Genomic DNA, 19,217 nt, shown 5'->3' on the forward strand with positions numbered 1-19,217 from the left:
ACAGCCAAGGAAAACGAGGCTCTAAGAGGGGTCTCCTGGGACCTCCCTGGTGGTCCAGTGGTTAAGACTACCAGCTCCCACTGCAGGGGGATGTGGATTTGACCCCCAGTCGGGGAACTGAGATCCTACGTGCCCCATGGTGTGACCAAAAAAAAAACGAACGAGATTTCCTGACCAGTCCAGGACCCCTAGCAGCCCGTCGGGCTCTGAACCCTTGCTGTGCCTCACGTGGCACTTCTCTTCCCTCCCCGGAGCCTGTCAGCGACCTGGGGCTGTGTGACGTGGGAGGAAGAGGGTAGGTTTTTGCAGGACAGGAGGCGATAAAGTACAGAAAAAGTTTATTGGAAATCTCTTGAATACACTTTAAATAGCTTAGTATTTCCAAATGGAGTCGGCTGGAGGCGGGGAGGGGCTCTTCCCCCTGGAGACGCGACTGGTCCCAGCCCTGTCGGGGGGTGCTGTGGAAGTCGGTCTAGGGCTCATACCTGCCACTGCACAGGGCTGAAGGACAAGGGCCGGCCTTGACAGTTGCCCTGCTCCTCCCAGGCTCGGCTCCAAGTCCGGCTCAGCCCCCCTGGCCTCTCACGGAAGGGGTCCTGAAGAAAGGCTGCTGCCTGCAGAGGCCAACAGTTCAGAGTCAAAGAGGACACCGGCTCAGAGGTCTTCCCCTGCTGGGCCTTGGAAGGAGGGCTGAGAGGCTGGCTGAGGTGGGAGTGGGGGGCATCAATAACTCACCAGGGCCTCCACCCTCCTCACTGCTGGGGCCCTGGGGGGTAAACCGGGATTGGTGTAGCAGCCCACAGGTGTGCTCAGCCGCACACCAGGAGGCCAGCTGGATGCCACTGCGAGAAACGTGCCTTTGTGGCTGCAGCGGGTGTGCACAAGGCTGGGCTCAGCCCCACGGAGGCGGGGACAGAGCTGACCCCAGCGCTGGGATCTGCCTCATCGCGGGGGGCCACTGCTCCCAGCCCCCGCTAACAAGCAACGGAGGGCCGCCTGCTCTGCTGCCGAACAGCTTCTGCCAATGAACACCCAGGTGGCCGCAGCAGGCCGGGCGCGCCTAGCCTTCCTCAGATGGGGCTACAGGTGAGGCGACCAGGAACAGATGGTGAGTGAGTGAGGCTGGGCCCTTGGCCGACTCAAGTAACAATACCTGAAGGGTTAAGTCAACTGAATGCCCAGCTTTGGTTTCTCAACAAGGAATCGATGCAACTAGTAAACCTAAACCTCAGGGCAGGGTATAGACCCTGGGGTTAAAGAGAGCTGGTGGCCAGGCCCAGGTGGAAGGGGGAGAAGGCCCGTGACCCCACCCCGAGAAACCAGAACAGTACCCCAGAGGGAGGGGCCTGCCCAGCCTACCCCAGGGCCATAGCGGGGGACACACACAGCCCCGTGGGCACTACCAGTGGCATGACCCTGGTGAGTCATCACATTTTGAATCCAAGACTTCCTGGGCTGCCAGGACATGGTCGGTCTCTGGAGAAGCTGGGAGATGGAAGGTTCTCCCCAGGAATATGCACGTGTCTAAGGTAGAGTCTGTGGTCAGCTGTCAGTTCAAATGCAGCAATTCTGGGAGGCTCTGTGGCCCCCGGCCCGCCCTGTTCTGGGATCCCACCTTCTACGCCTGGGAAGGAAGAGCTGGGAGCAGCAGCCCCGAGTCTGAGGAGCCTCTAGAGAAAGAGGCGCTGCCCCGGGGGCCCTCCAACCTTCCCAAGTGAAGACGTCTAATCTCAAACATGCTCTCTCTATAAAATATGATTTCTCTGAAAGTAATAAATAGTGACTGTGTCCTCTAACGGGGGAAGAGGGGAGGAGAAAGGGGAACCTGTGCTGTGACTCCAGTGACAACTCCTAGAGACACAGGCCTCTGCTTCCACACAGCTGGGCAGGCAGCCGCCAGGGCTGCTCAGATGGGCGGGCATGGCTGACTTTAGAGTTCTCATCACCTGGGGCGGGAAGCCCACCACACTGCCAACAATACAGGCCGGGGACAAAGAAAGGGATGAAGAGAGAGGAAGAAGATACCAGAACTAAGAGGAAAAGACCCTGAAGGAAAGAGTCCTGGCCCCCTCCTCCCGGCAAGGTCTCCTTCCTCCTCCTGCCTCTGCTCCAGCCTCGGGGCTACCAGCTGGAATGTCGCCCGGCGGATGGCCACGGCAGGCCGGCAAGGGGCCAGCTGCTGGGCAGACCTGGGGCCAGGGGCTGGCAGGAGGAGCGGGAGGATGGCCTCTGTGAGGCCGCCACTGAGGGTGGCATGAGCGGAAGGCCTGCAGAAGGCGGGTGGCGGGGGTCCTCGCGGATGCCGTCGCAGGCCTTCACTGCTGCCACCGGTCTCTGGGAGGGACCAGAGCAGGGGCTCTCAGGTCCCCTGAGGGGACCGCCTCCCATCGGCCTGGCCTGGAGCAGGATAAGGGGTGGGAGCAGCTGCCGAGGAGGAGGCGCTCTGTGTCCTGGGGCCACAAGAAGGGGATCCTGCTGGGACTCAAGGACACCAACTTTACTGCAGCGTTTCTACAAAGGCATCAAATTCTCGGACATTCTTCTCGTGTGCAGCCAGCTTCTCTGGGAGTGAGTCCTGTGCAGGGAGGGGAGAGGAGCTGCTTACTCAGTAGCCCGGGAAGCCAGCCGTCAGCCAGGAGTGCAGGGAGCAGGGTACAGAGTCCGGCTCTGCAGGGCTAGGCTGCCGAGCAGCTGAGCAGTGCTGGCCAGTGGGGGCTGAGGAAGGAGACAGAAAAACTGGAGAATCCAGGCTGGCCACACACGCAATGAGATGGAAAAGGGCCACGCCCACAATGGGTCGACACAGAGAAATCCAACGTGAAATGTCTTTGGCACAGAGTAGACTGACATTAGACTAAGACAGTGGGTTTAGAGCCCTACAGGTTCAGGAAGCGAACGCTATCTTCACAGCCTGCGCCAGGCCGGCGGCAGAGTCCTGTGGGGGCACACAAACCAGGCAGTCCCTGCCTCACCCTCAGGAGGTTCTGACCCGGCAGGTTGGTGGCCAGGTTGGAAGTCTGCATCTTTACACCAGCTGAGAAGGGGCTGGGTCGGGGTGCAGAAATAGGCGGAGTTAAGTGTAACTGCCCACAGGTTTCAGCCATTAGTTAAAGCCTGGCCCTAAGCAGGTGGTCTGGCCCCACTGCCAAGCATGCGCCGGCAGAGTTCACTCCCTACAGAGGATGCCCTGCCAGGTGGGGGCACCTAGAGCTCTTTGGAAGCAGCGCAGATACGCCGGCTGCTCAGGTGGGTTTGGGGGGCCGGAGCAACCGGCCAGGGCCGGCTGCAGCTTCATCCTAAGAGCTTTTGGACTCCAGCTCCTTCCAAGCAAATTTCAAATGAGTCCAGAGAGTCAGTTAAAAGCCTAAAATCAGAAGCCCGACTCTCAGGGGTTAAACCTTTGTTTTGCTGGCTCAGTGTAATCACCAGCGAGTTATTTGTTCCCAACGTCATTCCTCTCATCTGTAAACTAGGATAATAAGAAAACCTACCTCTTGGGGTCACTGAAGATTCATGGAAAGCACTTTAAAAATGCTTGGCACCTAGAAAGCTTCAATAAATGTTAATAATGACATTTTTGCTATATTATTATTACCGAGCAGGCTTTTCTGTTTAAGGCAAATCAAGGGCAGCTGAGCCAAGATGCCCTAGAGACACTACTGACTGCAGTATAGGAGGCAATATTTCCACCTCCACATCTCGTGGCATCGGGCACTCCTGGATCTGTGGCTGTGGCAGATACTCCTCTGCCCATTGAAGACAGAATATAGAAAACACCCTAAACGGTGATTACAGTCGGTGTCAGGACAGCTGGCTGAACTCGGGAGCACGGGGATGAGTGAGGAAAGGGCAAGAACACCGCCACTCGGTCCTCCTGCTGCTTCCACCTGTGTCCCTGGCACCTGCCTGGCAAGCTGGACAGCTGATGGCAAGAGCTGCTGAGGCAGCCTGGCTGAGTGGCATCAGCAAGTAGAGGACATCAGGCAAACAACAGGAGAGTGTGAGAACTGCTGGGATGAGAGTGCAGAGAAAAGGAGGAAATAAGCGCAAGCAAATTCAAGATCGTGACCGTGGGGCGCAATGCAAATCTCGAGTGTGATCGCAGGAAGGTAATGGTTTAACCATCTCGTCCTGTGACCGCAAGATGGGAGGTGTGGGTGTGGGGGAGCAGCTGGAAGAACTCTCCAGGCATGCGGAGCAGGAATGGCCACGGAAGGAGGACAGGAGGCCAGAGGGTGAGGCGGTGGGCAAGGGGCTTCCGTACCAGGTCCTCGGCCATGGACTGGGCCCCGATGTCAAGGGAGAGGCTGCTCAGCTGAGGCGGGTTCTGAAATTCACGATAGAAGGTCCCCAAGTCCATCGGAAGGATGTCATCTTTAGAAAAAGCTGGTTTCTTAAAAAAAAAAAAAAATGAGACCGACTCAAGTTTAGCTTGCCTTAATCCACAGTGGAAAGTCAGACGGGCTCAACTATCAATAACCCTCTTTCCTTTCAGGAATTAGAAAAGAAAGGGCTCCTCCAGGCTGACCTTTGTGGAATCTTTACAAAAAGTTTTCTCTTCTGAGCAGCTAAATTCATCCTGGGGATGACCTCCCTCTATCCTGGGCAAATTTCTGTCCCCTGCCTTTACACTCCTCTCTTTAGCAAAGGGCTATCCATTCATGATCAGTGAACTCCGGGAGTTGGTGATGGACAGGGAGGCCTGGTGTGCTGCAATTCATGGGGTTGCAAAGAGTCAGACACGACTGAGTGACTGAACTGACTGATCCATTCATGAATAGGACCTGCGCAGGTCCGACTGGACAATCCAATCCCATTTCAAGGTGCATTTCAATCAAAGACATAGCACAAAATGCCTTGCTGCTCATGGGCCTCCACGTCTCCCAAGTGGCATGTAAGGGCAGGTTCCCCACATCAAGGGCACAGCCGGCACCCACAGTCCCTTCCCTCTGCCTGGACCAGCCCCTTCCCTCTGCCTAGACCAGCCCATCGGATCCCCGAAGGCCTATTCAAGAGCAACAGGTGCTTCTAGGTTTACTGCCCCTGAAGCAGCAGCAGGCAAGGGAGACGCTGGCAACTCACGAAGTCGATCATGACGAAGTCGTCCTGGGTATGGCCGCTGCTGCCCCCGCTGGAGCCATCAGAGTGCAGGCTGCCCTGGAGAGGAGATGTAGTCTCTGGGGAATCTGGCGGATTCACCTGTTTCAGAACAAGGCGGAGGCAGGGGCTGGTCCTGGGCACTGGCTGTAAACCATGAGCCAAGGGCGTGGGTAATGCTCCGTGGAGGAACAGTGAGTGGCCCACCAAGAAGGACGACCACTGTGGCGCTGTCTCCCTGCAAACATCACTCAGCGACGGACTCACCATGGGGTCCGTATCCTCCAGCTCCAGGTTCTTGGGAGCAAACATGGCAAAGGGTATGTCCAAACTGGTCAGGGTCACCTGGAGAGACGCAGGAGAAAGTATTAGTGCGGCCCCTTCCCCCAGCTCGTCTGCTTCCTCAGGGGCTTCCAGAAGTGGGGGGGCATCCAGCAGGTTCACACACTTCAGCTGGCCACGCCACCCTCAGGTTCCTGTCTTGCTGGAGACCCCTCCAGTCTCCCCTGCTTCCCACCACATGCCCACAGCATCCACAGGACCCTGGAATTCAGCTCTGGAAGCCTGACCCACAGCAGTTCAGTAACAAGTGTTCCTCACTGGCAGAGCTGCGGAGGACTTTCCTGTCTCAAGCGAGGCTGAGTTGGTGACACTGCAGTGCGACGTGTGTACTAAATGGCGTGGTCTCCTCTCCTGTGAGACCCCAGAGCAACGGTTCTCAGCGTTTCTGGAGTGCTGTCACAGGTCATTCATCCTCTCCATAGAAAATTCACACACAGCCACACCATTCTGCATGTGATTTCAGTGGTTCCACAGGCCCCAGGTAAGACCTCACCCTAAGGGCTCACACATTCTCACAGGTTGCGAGGGCAGAAAAATCACCTGGTTGATAGGCTTGTTGACAAAAGCCCCCACTTTCCGGACAAAGATGGTCTCCAAGACATCGTGGGGGGAGGCCCGTCCCTCGCTGCCGTTTGATACAGTTTCAGCGTCCTCACTGGAGAAGAAAAGGTCATGTCAGCTCTCCTTCTCAAACCACGGCAGAGCCTACTGGGTTCCCCGTAAACCCACCACCTTGTGAAGCACCGCCCAGGACAGCAGCTGCCCCCACCAGCCCAGGCGTGTGGGAAATGGCAGTATGAAGCCTGCCTGGGGCCCTGTCACCCTCGCTTTTGAGTTGGGAGCAGAGGACTGCATTTCCTGGAGGAGCTAAAAATAGGCACATGTGAATGAAACTCGGTGTTACAACTGTATAAAGCTTCCATAAAATTCACTGTCATACCAGGGATAAGCATCAGTCACCGTGCATCCAGCTATCATACATATGGGCAAGCAGCTCTCATCAACAGCTAATTTTAATGTCAGTCCAGTTACAGAGCCAGACCGAAGATCTTACAGCCCCTCTTCACTTTGTCGTTTTGCTGTCTGAAGCTCCGCTCCACGTCTCCTGCCCTTTCCCTGCCCCGAGTCCTCTCTCTGTTCAGCAAGGTCTCTCAACAACACGCCCAACCTGGCTGCCCCTCCCTTTCCTCCCAGGTGGCGCAATGATAGAATGAAGAACCCGCCTGCCAATGCAGGAGGAGGGGCGAGTTCGATCCCCGGGTCAAGAACATCCCCTGGAGAAGGGAATGGCTACCCACTCCAGCATTCCTGCCTGGAGAACTCCACGGATAGAGGAGCCTGGTGGTCTACAGTCCAAGGGCTCAGAGTAGGACACGACGGAAGCAACTAAACGACTCCCTCCCTCCCTCCAGACTGATGCTGAGTCCTGAAAGGTGCGGGACGCCAAGCAGAAGAAACCGGCTCAGACTGTCAGTCACAGCCCTACGAGAAGCCGGGGACGGGAAAGCCCCAAAGCAGGGGCTCAAGATGGGGAGGACTATGCAGTCCAAGGGGCTCCCGGCCTCCAGACACCAGGGGGAACCAGCGTCTGAGAGCCCCCGGCACAGGGTCCTCTGTCTTCAGCTACTCCAGGTCTTACCCCAGGAATCTAGGCTCGGAATACGAGAGTAAAACAACTACACGGAGGCTTTCTTGGCTGTCCAGTGGTTAGCACTCTGCTCCCACTGCAGGGGACACAGGCTCAGTCTCTGGTAAGAGAACTAAGACCCTGCACGCTGCCAAAACACAAAACAACACTGAAGAGGGCTCCCCTTTGATTGTCTAATAGGAGGAAAGAAGATGGAGGTTTGAGGGGCCAGGCATGAAAGTAATTATTTTTCCTGATGGATGGCATGGAAAGATCCTTCCAAATAAACCCCCTCCCCCAACTCCACTGTGGGAATGGAAAAAAAAAAAACCCAGGAATTTCTAATATCTGAAAGTTCATTTAAGATGCAATGGGGCAATCGACGTCATTATTTCTGGGGCCTTCCAGTTAAGAGGGCAGTGGAGGTCAAGGCAGGCCCAGCTTCCCACAGAACTCTGGGTGAAACGGGAAAAGCGAGTCTGGGCTCTGTAATCCAAGAAGCCAGGCCTGTGCCTGGCCGTTCTGTGAGCTAACTATTCTCTTAGGCCAATCACTTAACCCTTCTGAGATCCTGTCACCTTTTAAAGGGAGGTAACGTGGTGACTTTAGCAGGGTGGGATTATGAGAACTTTCCACCCAATCCATGTCTTCAAAATCTGACTCACACTGTATCACTTCTGCAATCAGAAAAGACAAGGTTTCTTTTTGTATTCCAGTAAGGAAAAGCAGTTGTTTCTACGGGATCTGCAGGAGGCGAACACAGGGGAAAAAGAAACTGGATCCTAACTCCCACTGCAGACACACCGTGACTCCGATGTCATGGGTGTGGTTAACAACACTCTGTTCTGGTCTCAGGGAATTCTGAGGACACCCAGGAAATCCACCTCAGGGGACGAGAGGAACATCTCAAAACACCTTCCCTGCATCAGGGTGAGGTGCACCAAGCCCAGCTGCCTACTGTCAGAAGCCAGTAGTGCTGCCCAGGGCAACCCCCCTCACACACCAGCTGCAACGCAAGATTCTTATCGGGAATTTGAAGGAGTCCACATTTTCCCTGCCAATGCCAAGCCTGAGCCAATGCTGAAAGCTATTCTTTACTTGCTGATACCAAATAAGCAGATGTGTTGGGGAGGACAGGCCCCTGGCTGGTCTGAAGAGCGGCTGAGGCAAAACGTGAACTCACCTGCTGGACGGCGTGGCGGCACAGTGGGCCCCATCAGAAGGGGTGTAGGTTGCCAGTCTCTCCTGGTCAGCCTGGGCACCATGGGCAGGCTGGTTGGGACCAAGGGGTACCCCACCTTCCTTCCCGGGGACCATTAGCTTTGGGGGAAAATGAAAAAATACAGTGAATCACGGCAACATCAGGCAGGAGGGGAGACTTGCTGCCTAGCACGATGGCATCGGCTGTCCAGCTTTCCCCTCACCAATGCTGCCACCAAGTGGGCAGGAAACCTTGGAAATCTTGATCCTTTCTGGGGCTTGCTCAGTTAATCGAAGACATGCACGGAGGTGACTACAGAGGGAAACAGGGGGAAAACACTCGGGAAGCTCTTCTTTTCTTTCTGAAGTATAAGAGGCAGCCTCTCAGAATCATCTTAGTCCTCCGAAGTTAAAGAAGAGCTTTGCTTCAGAAGACTTAGAACATGGGTGTCTCAAGAGGCCCCTCTAGTGTGTCTGGGCAGGGGAGGCAGCACAGGAACCCCTAGTGTCCTCCCCATCTTTAAAGATACCTGGTGAGGGTGTGTGGCGTTTAAGCCAGCAGCAAACACTACTGGATAAGCCAGGTCAGCGGATCCAACGCCCAGGGCAGCAGGCTGATAGGAAAGGCGAGAGCTGGAGAGCTAAGCAAGAGAAAAACAAAGAGGGGCCGCGGAAAGGAGGAGGGAAAACAGGCACTCCCAGAGTGTGACCAGCGATCAGATCAGTGGGGTGAGGAGCGGGTCCAGCCCACGGCCGCACAGTGCATGCGCTGCGGGGGAGGGCCTCATGTGAGGGTTACAGACAGACCAGGCCGTTGCTCTGAGAGTAGGAAGACAGACTGATCTGCAGTGGGGCTGACAGCCTCAGCTCCGTGCCCTCCCAAGGCCTCACAGGAGCTCCCTGCTCCCCCTTCTCCCAGGAGTTCAGCTAACTGGCTCAGTTTCCAGCCCAGCAGATCTGGGGAGCACCGTCTGGGCAGAACTGGGAGCCAGAGCCAGCAGCTTTCCCAGGTCATTCTAGTCTCTTCTTTGACCTTGAGGTCCCTTTGAAACACAACGCATCTTTTTAAATCACACCTTCCATTACCACTAGGTCTGGGAGGGTTCCTATTTATAGTGAAAAAGAAAGAAAACCACTCTTGGATGGTTTATCCGGAAAAAAAAAATCTAAACAACTCCATGTACTTTTCACATCAAGGGTAGGAGGAGGGGCGAATGATGAATCCTATTTTGGGCTGCTGTGCAATGGCTGCATCCTGTTAAAAATCAATTACCGTACCTCAAAATAACCCACAGAACACTTGGGGATATTTAAATAACTATACCCTGTACTTTATTTATAGTTTTCAAATAAAAAGAAACCATCTGATAATATCCCCTTCTTCCCAGTATGGACTCACTTGGTGGGAAAAGGCCAGTCCTGCCGTGGGGACCCTCAGAGTGTCCGTCACCACAGGAGCAGGGGTCTGAGAAAGTGCCTTTGTGGCCGTAAGCACACACTGTGCACAGACACACACGGAGACAGGAGAGACAGGAGAGAAAAGAAGGGGCTTGTGAAAGAAGTGAAAGGAACCCTGGAAAGGGCAGTAGCAACAGAGGCTGAAATGCAGTGAGGTCAGGAGGGAAGCAGGGAGAAAGCTGTATGACCGCCTTCTGAAAAGGACCGCTTGGAAACATCTGAAGAAGAGAGTTTATCCCTGGCGTCCTCCCTGACGCGCAGGTGGAAAGCAAAGCTGAGTCGAGCTGCTATGACTTGGTGAAACCTGAACCAAGCATTAGTCTGCCTTTAGTCAAAAGAGGGTCTCTTTTAGAAAATTTCCAACAGGAGGGTCCTGAGAACGTACACAGGGTATGCTAAACAGGAATGAGGATGCTGAGACTAAGATATTAGACTGAAAGCCTTTTTCTGGGGACTCAGAATCTGTAGGCTCAGGTTTAAACAGTTGAGGCTTGTTGGCTGTACTTTTAAAATGCTCAGGGACCCAGCGGTGAACTTTCTTGCATCAGCTCAGGGAAGATGAGATGGCGTGCAGGTGTAGGCATCAGGGTGCGTGTGTGTACACGCTCACAGTACCTGAGGGTATGGAAGAGCTTGATGGAGTGAAGGCTGGGGCATTTTCAAAACTCAGAATTTCAAAGCTAATTATGGGCAAGATGATTGTTTTGGGTCTTACTGTTCCATCTTTAAGTCTCGCCAATTAGCTAATTAATTAATGCCTAGAATTGGAGGTAGGACCTCAAGATACAGTACAGGTTCTGAGTCACACTATTTATTAACTCAGCTCTGTGCCCCAATGATACAACGATCCTTACTTTACTAGAAAAACAAAACAAAACCAGCCCATTAACAGGTATTTACTGGATCAGAGCAAAAGCTCAAACAGAAATTGCTGAACACTTATGCGATTCCCTAGATTAAACAAAAGAAGAAACTATTTCAATATTTACAGGAACAAAGAGACCAGGTGGTAAATGACTTTTCTCTCTCTGTTCTACCATCAAGCTTCAAAATGAGTATTTCTGCACCAAACTGTATAGTCTTGATTACAGGTACTCAGGGAGCAGTGACAAGGCTCACCCACTGGGTGCTCTCTCTGATGAAATCTTGACGAGATCTACTTTTAAACTGTGACAAGACACAATAGGCAACTGATAACATGAAACACACAGGCTCTCCTTACGCAGGTTAATAAACCTTTTTGCAAACCTCAGCTACAGAAACGACTTAACTTCCCTTTACCTTTGGGGTCAGGCTGAATTTCCACTGTATCAGAGAAAAAAGAAAAAATGATGTGTTAAAGCCCCAGGCTCACCATCCCTAACATCTCCCAAGTTTATATATTGTTTATGAGTTTATCAGTTGTTAAATGAGCATTAAATGACATATTCATATTTTGATGATTTAAAAAAACCATCAACTCACCAATGTGCACTAGTAAGAAAGTAAGCTTTCCTTCTTTTTGGGTCAGTATCGCTCCCTGTCAGCAAGCACACCAGAAGCCACCCTCTTCCAGAGCAACGGCTATATGTATGCCTACATATATTAATGGGGAGGGGGGAAGAATAACAATTCCTACACCCCCAAACCAAACTGTCCAAACAATTTCACAAAACTCTCTTAAACTTTAAATTGTCACATTAGAAATAACAGTGACCCATGAATTTCTGTAAAGTCCTTCATACATAAGTTAGCTTTTGTGCTTAACCCCTGTTTTTAAAACAAATTAGAACTATACTTTTAATTTAGTATTTAAAAGCACAGGATGGAATAAATTTAAATTTTTCCTTAATGAAGAAAATATAAGAGGATAAAAATGTATGGACAGCTAATTAATTTGTTGGGTCCGACACCCCCAAGTAAGATGGCGAAAGTAAGATGGTGAAAAAGGATAATCAGGGGCTAATTTAGGCTTCCCAGGCGGCACTAGTGGTAAAGAACCCACCTGCCAGTGCCGGAAATGTAAGAGATATGGCTTCGATCCCTGGGTTGGGAAGATCCCCTAGAGAAGGGCTCCAGTGTTCTTGTCTGGAGAATCTCATGCACAGAGGAGCCTAGCAGGTTATAGTCTATAGGGTCACACAGAGTTGGACACAACTGAAGTGACTTAGCATGCATACATGCATGAGTCTAATTTAAAGGAAAACAGAATTCACTTAGGGAACCATCTAATATGAAAGAAAAGAGGAGGGAAAAAAATAGAGGCAGGCAACGGGTAGATGATAAACAATCTGAGGTGGAAGGGAAGAAACATGCCCTAAAATTCAGTCAGCTGGGAAAAACGACTCCTTATCTGAAGCAGTCTCAGAACCACATGTAATATCCTACACTTCTTTGGGGAAAGTGTTCACATTGCTTGGAGCCTGTGTTTTATTGAAACTGGCTGTGACACTGAAGATGGAGCCTAGTGGAAAAGTTAATGGTTAATCATGTTCAGAGGGAATGCAGACAAGCAGATATCTATGGAACTATTAAGGAAAACTGTATAGCTGGGGTCTTAATGGCATTTTATGCTAAATGATCACTGGCTCGTTTTTTGCTCCTTCCATTATTAGGAACCACATTTTGGAACCACTTCAAAGAAGCAGCAGCTACTGGGACTTCCCTGGTTGTCCAGTGGTTAAGATTCCATGCTTTCACCACGGGGGCATGGGTTCGATCCCTGGTCAGGGAATGAGGATCCCGGATCTCATGTGCTGCTGGGTTTGGCCAAAAAAAAAAAAAAAAAAGAAGTAGCTGCTAGTTCTAACAAGCGTTGCTTTCAGTGTCTCTCTGGTGCCAGAACATAATTCTGATTTTGTAGACGTTTTCTGTGGCTGATTTTCTAGGGAATTTTAAGATGTCACCAGGGACCTAAGTTACATGGAATCTTGCATGTTAAGATTACAGACTAGAAATACTACAGTATTATCTGCTGGGTAAGAAGGTTCTCCTTTACTCCTCAAAATAACTCCTTGAAATAATCACCACCACCACCACCACCACCACCACAAGAGATTGTTATCTAAATTTTCACATGAAATTTTCATTTCATAAGGCCCATATATGTACCAAATAACTACCACCACGCCAGAACCTGATTCCCCCTACCTGGGAGGGAGGCGAGGTGGAAAAGGAGGTGGCGCACACTTCTTGAGAATCTTCCACAGAAGGACACGTTACTCCAGTGTCCTCGCCGGTGGTTCTGTGGTGAGGGGGAAAGAAATCATGAACTGACTGACGGCAGCCAATTTCATAAAGGACACAAAGAGAGCTGAGATACGGATGCAAGTTGTGGTAAGAATTCTTTCTGGCAGTCCCTAATGTCAACGGAGGTGCATTGAGTCCTTGATAATTTCAAATATGTTCAGAAAGCAGCATCTAAAGGTTGACAATGGCTTTTTAAAAAAAATCCGAACATTTCACCTGACATATCTTTGAAAGCATTTTTTTTAAAGCCTGGCCAGTGTAGGGCCAAAGAATTATCAGCAACAGAGAATGCAGTGAAATAAAAACCTAGACTCCAAAGACAAAAACCGATCCAGCTTCACGAGCGCTTCACAGAAAGGTAGCATCTTCCCTGGTACACATCTATTCCAATCTCGTGACAACTCTGTTTTCTGGGATCTAGGCCTGGAGATGTTTGATTCTGAGGAATAAAACTGAATTGTGCCAGTGGTGACCTGAAAACCACCTAATCTGCAAAGGACATTCTTTCTCCACATTACTGCCACTCTCAGAGTTTCTAAGTAAAATCAAACCAAAAGTCAAATCAGTACTGTCTATGTCAAAATATTCAACGATTTTCTGAGACGTGGTCTACCTTTCGTCTAGGGGTACCTGATAGGCAGCAGCAAGGATACAGCCAGCCACTCCACTTCCCTCCCCGTGGGGTCTCCATCCATGCGCCCTGCCTATCAGTGAGTGCGGATAAAGGTGCTCTACGGGCCTGTGCGAGATGGATGTTTCCGGAGCCACAGTTTGGAAAAGAGTTTTCCACATTCCTCACCTGTAATTGCAGGGATGCATGGGCGAGGAGCTGGGATAGGGACGGTCCACAAAGTGATCAATAATAATGCCCATGATAGGTGGGGTCCTCTCAAAGTGCCTGTAATGCAGTAAGCAGACGGCCACATTTGTTAGAATGCCTTGTCACGCCCCCTGAAGCCCTCAGAGATCCCTCGGCCTCTTGTCTATTGGAAGGAACCACAGAACCTCAACTCCTGCATCCCTGAAAATAAACCATCACTTCTCAGCTTCTCCAATCTGGCAGCTGGGTTCTCTCAGTTCAGCAACGGCAACGCTGAACTCTAGGCCTAGCTGAGGCAAGGAGGGGGAGTGGTTGGAAGAAAAACAACTTTAATATCTTTGGAAGAGTTCCTTTTTTGGGGGGGAAGATTTCTGTTGGATTCCTAGGCTCTTTCCTCACCTGGTGGACATGAATGCCAAGTTAATTCTGTAAGCACAGGAAAGAGTGATGGTGCCCACAGGGGTACCCACTGTCCCAACACGAACTGTCTGGAAACCTAGGAAAAGAGATAAATAATTAGCTTTTTTCCAGACAATACTGACACTACCATCAGTATGTCTTTCCCTGAACCATTCAGCCACTTGTACAACCTCTGGCATGACCCACTTAGCTACCTTGAATGCAGCAGCCTCAATTTCATACATATGTGTATGTGTATACAAATAATTTTATTTTAATTTATTCTATGTTGACCTAATACTGGCAGGGGAAAAAGCATCTGTTTCCTGATAAAACTACCTTCAAAGTGGTAAAATGATTATTAGTCCTAAAGCTTAAACAAGTCCTAACAAACCCTGTCCAGATATGCCAATAAGACATTAAAGGGGCACAGAGAGTTCCTCACACAAATACCTCAATTTATGAAGCAACTGCACTCCCACCCAAGCTGCCACCCCAGAACTAAGCACAGAAAAAAGCCAGGGCATTACAATAAAACTTTACTAGTTTTCGGCTTTACTTCCAATTTTTCAAAATTATTGATGCTCATCAGAAACGTTTAACATGATCACTGTAGAAAATTAGGAAAACAGACAATCATATAAAGAAGAATAAAGAATTCTGAGTTACTAGAACTTTTGGGAAAATTATTCCGTTATTCCCTGGTGGCTCTCCAGATCTCCTACCTGTCTTTCCCTTACTTGTATCACACATACTAAAATCACAAGCTGTGTAGTATTACAGGCAGCATCCAAGCACATCTCTGAAGTCAGGAGAACACTTAGCACCACTACAAATGTTTTTTAACCTTGATACATACCTTCCCCTAAGCCATTCAGCTGAACGTCCCCAAAATATATTCTGTAGGGAAGAAAGAAGAAAATGTTACTTGATTCTTTATTCTAAGGGCCTGCATATTAAACATCTAGAAACAAAGTCAACAAAACCAACCCTTCTTTTCTCATCTGCATGAATATCTCTCCAAATGGAGCAGTAATGCTACTATTTGATTAAGCTGTAGGCATGAGGATGGTTATGGAGAGGACTGGTTAAAAATTTAGAAAAATAAAAATTAAGTGTGACCTACTGTTTAAGTTTCTTATTCCTGCTTCTGCAGCATATCTGTAAAGTTATATGCATGCATGCGCGCTAAGTTGCTTCAGCTGTGCCCAACTCTTTGTGACCCCATGGACTATAGCCTGCCAGGCTCCTCTGTCCATGGGATTCTCCAGGCAAGAATACTGGAGTGGGCTGCCATGCCCTTTTCCAAGGGATCTTCCCGACGCAGGGATTGAACCCGCATCTCTTATGTCTCCTGCACTGGCAGGTGAGTTCTTTACCACTAGCACCACCTGGGAGCCCTTTGTAAAGTATGCCTACTGGGAAATAGAGAATGTACAAACAAAATTGGCAAATAGTTCTGGAACTTCTATTACAAGATATAAGACTTTTTTTTTTTTTAGAATTGACACACAACATTATATTAGTTTCAAGGATATATAATGATTCAATATCTGTACACATTGCAAAATAATCTCCACACTAAGTCTGGTTAACATCTGTCATCATTCACAGTAACATAATTTTTTTTTTTCTTGTGATGAGAATTCTTAAGATCTACTTTCCTAGCAACTTTCAAATATGGAATAGAAGTCACTAGATTTTGAAGTATGATCTTCAATCAAAGTGGGCTCACTCTGCTTCTCGAAAGTCATTCCACCATTCCAAAGTAAAGAAAGAAATTAGAATATCTTTTCCACCGCTGAATAAATAGGCAAGACTATTCTAAAACTATGAAAATCTAAACACAGTAGAACCTTTCCATGAATCTCCCTGGGAAGGCCAATCTATTTAGCAAAAAGTCTGAATTATAAAACACTTAAAATGTATTTTTATATTTTTGAAGTACTACTCTTGAAAATTAAACACATACATGGGTATGTTCAATAAAAACTAAGCTCTGACAATCTACAAAGCCCTAAGGTTAGATGTTAGAGATGAGATAAAGATAAACTAGGGCCAAGTCCTAGGATGAATCTGAATCCTAGGTCTCACAGATTACAGTTTGGAATGGAAGAAAAGAAATGTATATACATATCTGAAATACATGCATGAAAGTGACAGACACCATAAAACAGGGGTTAGCCAACTTTTGTTTAAAGGATCAGTTAGTAAATATTTTAGACTTGAGGGCCATATAGTCTGGGGCAACTACTCAGCTCTGCTCTCATACTACAAAAGTAGCCACTGATAATAGGTAAATGAATGGAGTGGCTATGTTGTAAAATAATTCTATTTATAAAATTATTTGTAAAAGAATTCTATTTATAAAAACAAGCAGATGGGGGAAGAATTCCCTGGTGGTCCAGTGGTTAAGACTCTCTGCTTCCACTGTCGGGGGCCCAGGTTCAATCCCTGACTGGGGGGAACTAAGATCCTGCAAGTTCTACAACTTGGCCAAAAGAAAAAAAGGCCTCGAAAAGTAAACACACCTAGGGTTGCTAGATTATTTCAACAGAACTAGTTAATTCTCTAATCCGTGGTCCTTCCATTCTTTTATACCAATTCTTCTCAAAATCAGCTCTTTGCATGTAAGCCAAAGGCCAACACCCATGGCTCATCATTAACATGAAACAGAGTCCTGGCTAATTTGGGAACCCTGACTTTCCAGGCTCTGCTCTCGCACTTTGCTAAATATCCTCTTCACCACCACTCTGGTCCATTCAACAACCTATATCAGTTCAGTCGGTCAGTCGTGTCCAACTCTTTGTGACCCCATGGACTGCAACACGCCAGGCTTCCCCGTCCACCACCAACTCCTGGAGCTTCCTCAAACTCATGTCCAACTCGGTGATGCCATCACTTCATGGGAAATAGATGGGGAAACAGTGGAAAGAGTGAGAGACTTTCTTTTTGGGGGCTCCAAAATCACTGCAGATGGTGACTGCAGCCATGAAATTAAAAGATGCTTGCTCCTTGGAAGAAAAACTGACCAACCTAGACAGCATATTAAAAAGCAGAGACACTACTTTGCCAACAAAGGTCCATTTGGTCAAAGCTATGGTTTTTCCAGTAGTCACGTATGGATGTGAAAGTTGGACTATAAAGAAAGCTGAGCGCTGAAGAACTGATGCTTTTGAACTGTGGTGTTGGAGAAGACTCGTGAGAGTCCCTTGGACTGCAAGGAGATCCAATCAGTCCATCCTAAAGGAAATCAGTCCTGAACATTTATTGGAAGGACTGATACTGAAGTTGAAACTTAATACTTTGGCCACCTGATGCGAAGAACTGACTCACTGGAAAAGACCCTGATGATAGGAAAGATTGAAGGTGGGAGGAGAAGGGGATGACAGAGGATGAGATAGTTGGATGGCATCACCGACTCAATGCACATGAGTCTGAGTAAGCTCCCGGAGTTGGTGATGGACAGGGAAGCCTGGCATGCCGCAGTCCATGGGGTCGCAAAGAGTTAGGCATGACTGAGAGACCAAACTGCCTGAGGATTTAAAAATCCTTTCCATAGCAATCAAGACTGTGTATAAACAAAAGGATAAAGAACTTGGAAAAAGCTGAGGTTCATAAAGGAGAATAGACAGGCAATCACAGTAAAGGTATAGCATTAACCATCCAAATATCTGTCCAAAAATTAATCATGGAATACCTGAATGCTGGTCAGACAATGTGCAAATTGATGAGTCCAAAGTGTGAATCATGAAGGTGAGCTGTTTACCTGTATAAGATGACATATTCATGCCCTTGCTTTCTGGAGAGTCTGTAAGCTGGTGTCACCCTAGTTATAGCAAGCAGAGACTTCAGCAGCAATGACAATCTGTTGTACACGGCATAGGAAACTTTGATTTCTTTATCACACCTGAGGAGCAAAGACACTATTAGCATTCTCCTACTCAGCTAACACAAAACAAAGAACAAAAATGCAATGGATAGAGACATTAGTTATGCTCCATGAAGTGACTGACATTATTTGTCAGCATTAGAATATATAACTGAATAACCTTACTGTACACTATAAACTAATATGACATTAAATATCAACTTGATACTTCAATATTTAAAAGTCTAAAAAAAATCTGTTAGCATTATTCATAAATTCGGATAGAATATAACTTGATATGCAGCCTAAATAACATTTTACAGAGTATTACAGTCAAAAGAAATAGTTGCTAATTAAATGCTGGAACTGTATAAGATTAAATTTATAATTAAAACATCTTCTGAACTAAACTTCTAATCAGAGTGCTTTGTCAGCTCATCAACAAATTGTTGATGGTGACCAAAGTTTTACTTCCCCATGCAGCAAAGGCAGGTAGGCAACAAAAGCTCTCCAGTGTATTTTTTTCTAGCTTTGAAGCAGCTATCTTTCAAAGAAATAAAGCAGAACACTTAAAAACAGTAATTCAATATTGCAGTTCTATTACTGAAAGTACAAACATAATTTCACTGTACTATCTTACAGCAGTCTACTTCTATACATCTAACGGGAAATCTGGAGAAGTGCTTGGTACGAAAATTTTGGACTATAACCTGGCAACTGCTTTTTATTTAAGAAAGAAAAATAATGCCTATACCACTCATACTTATTAAAAAGATTTTTCCTTTGATGTGTTGCTATTTCCTCAATATTCCTATATATTCTTCTTGAAATTCGGGCAGGAATTCAGCTAATCTGCCCTGAAAAAAGAAAATGGAGGGGAAAATAACTCGCATTCCCAGTCCGTGACCAACACAGCGTGTCTGAAGGAGTGGTGAGGGGAAATCTTATTGGATGTCTGCCACACAGAAAACAGACAAAACAGAGTAGTCATGTTACAAGAGCTCAAGGGATTTAACCAGAGAACTGTGTGTGCTCTGGGAAAACAACAAACCCTTTTTCAGCCTCCTCTCTGCTCCTCTCCCTGTGTTGCCTGAGTCTCTCTGGACCAACGCTCCTGCTGAAGGTCATTGCTGTGCCTGGGCTGGAAGCCAAGCATGAGGCCAACTGTAGCAAAG

The 19,217-nt window shown here is 48.3% G+C and overlaps 1 protein-coding gene across 6 annotated transcripts in view; it reads right to left on the reverse strand.

Annotated features, from left to right (window-relative positions):
• The window catches only part of ATG13 (autophagy related 13), a 47,762-nt gene continuing 28,866 nt past the window's right edge, over window positions 322-19,217 (reverse strand). For 2 of the 6 annotated variants that reach the window (XM_018059145.1, XM_018059144.1), the window contains 13 exons: window positions 17,941-18,081; window positions 15,031-15,071; window positions 14,172-14,268; window positions 13,752-13,850; window positions 12,854-12,947; window positions 9,666-9,764; window positions 8,797-8,907; window positions 8,250-8,386; window positions 5,980-6,094; window positions 5,365-5,442; window positions 5,083-5,199; window positions 4,265-4,393; window positions 322-2,575 (listed from right to left, as the gene is read on the reverse strand). In XM_018059145.1, coding sequence (XP_017914634.1) covers window positions 2,498-2,575; window positions 4,265-4,393; window positions 5,083-5,199; window positions 5,365-5,442; window positions 5,980-6,094; window positions 8,250-8,386; window positions 8,797-8,907; window positions 9,666-9,764; window positions 12,854-12,947; window positions 13,752-13,850; window positions 14,172-14,268; window positions 15,031-15,071; window positions 17,941-18,081 — 1,336 coding nt within the window. In that variant the 3' untranslated portion in view covers window positions 322-2,497. The remainder of the gene's footprint in view (window positions 2,576-4,264; window positions 4,394-5,082; window positions 5,200-5,364; window positions 5,443-5,979; window positions 6,095-8,249; window positions 8,387-8,796; window positions 8,908-9,665; window positions 9,765-12,853; window positions 12,948-13,751; window positions 13,851-14,171; window positions 14,269-15,030; window positions 15,072-17,940; window positions 18,082-19,217) is intronic. The other 4 variants (XM_018059149.1, XM_018059148.1, XM_018059147.1 and 1 more) reach the window with 3 other exon arrangements.

The sequence above is a fragment of the Capra hircus genome, chromosome 15 (genome assembly GCF_001704415.2).
Source record: "Capra hircus breed San Clemente chromosome 15, ASM170441v1, whole genome shotgun sequence".
NCBI lineage: Eukaryota > Metazoa > Chordata > Mammalia > Artiodactyla > Bovidae > Capra > Capra hircus.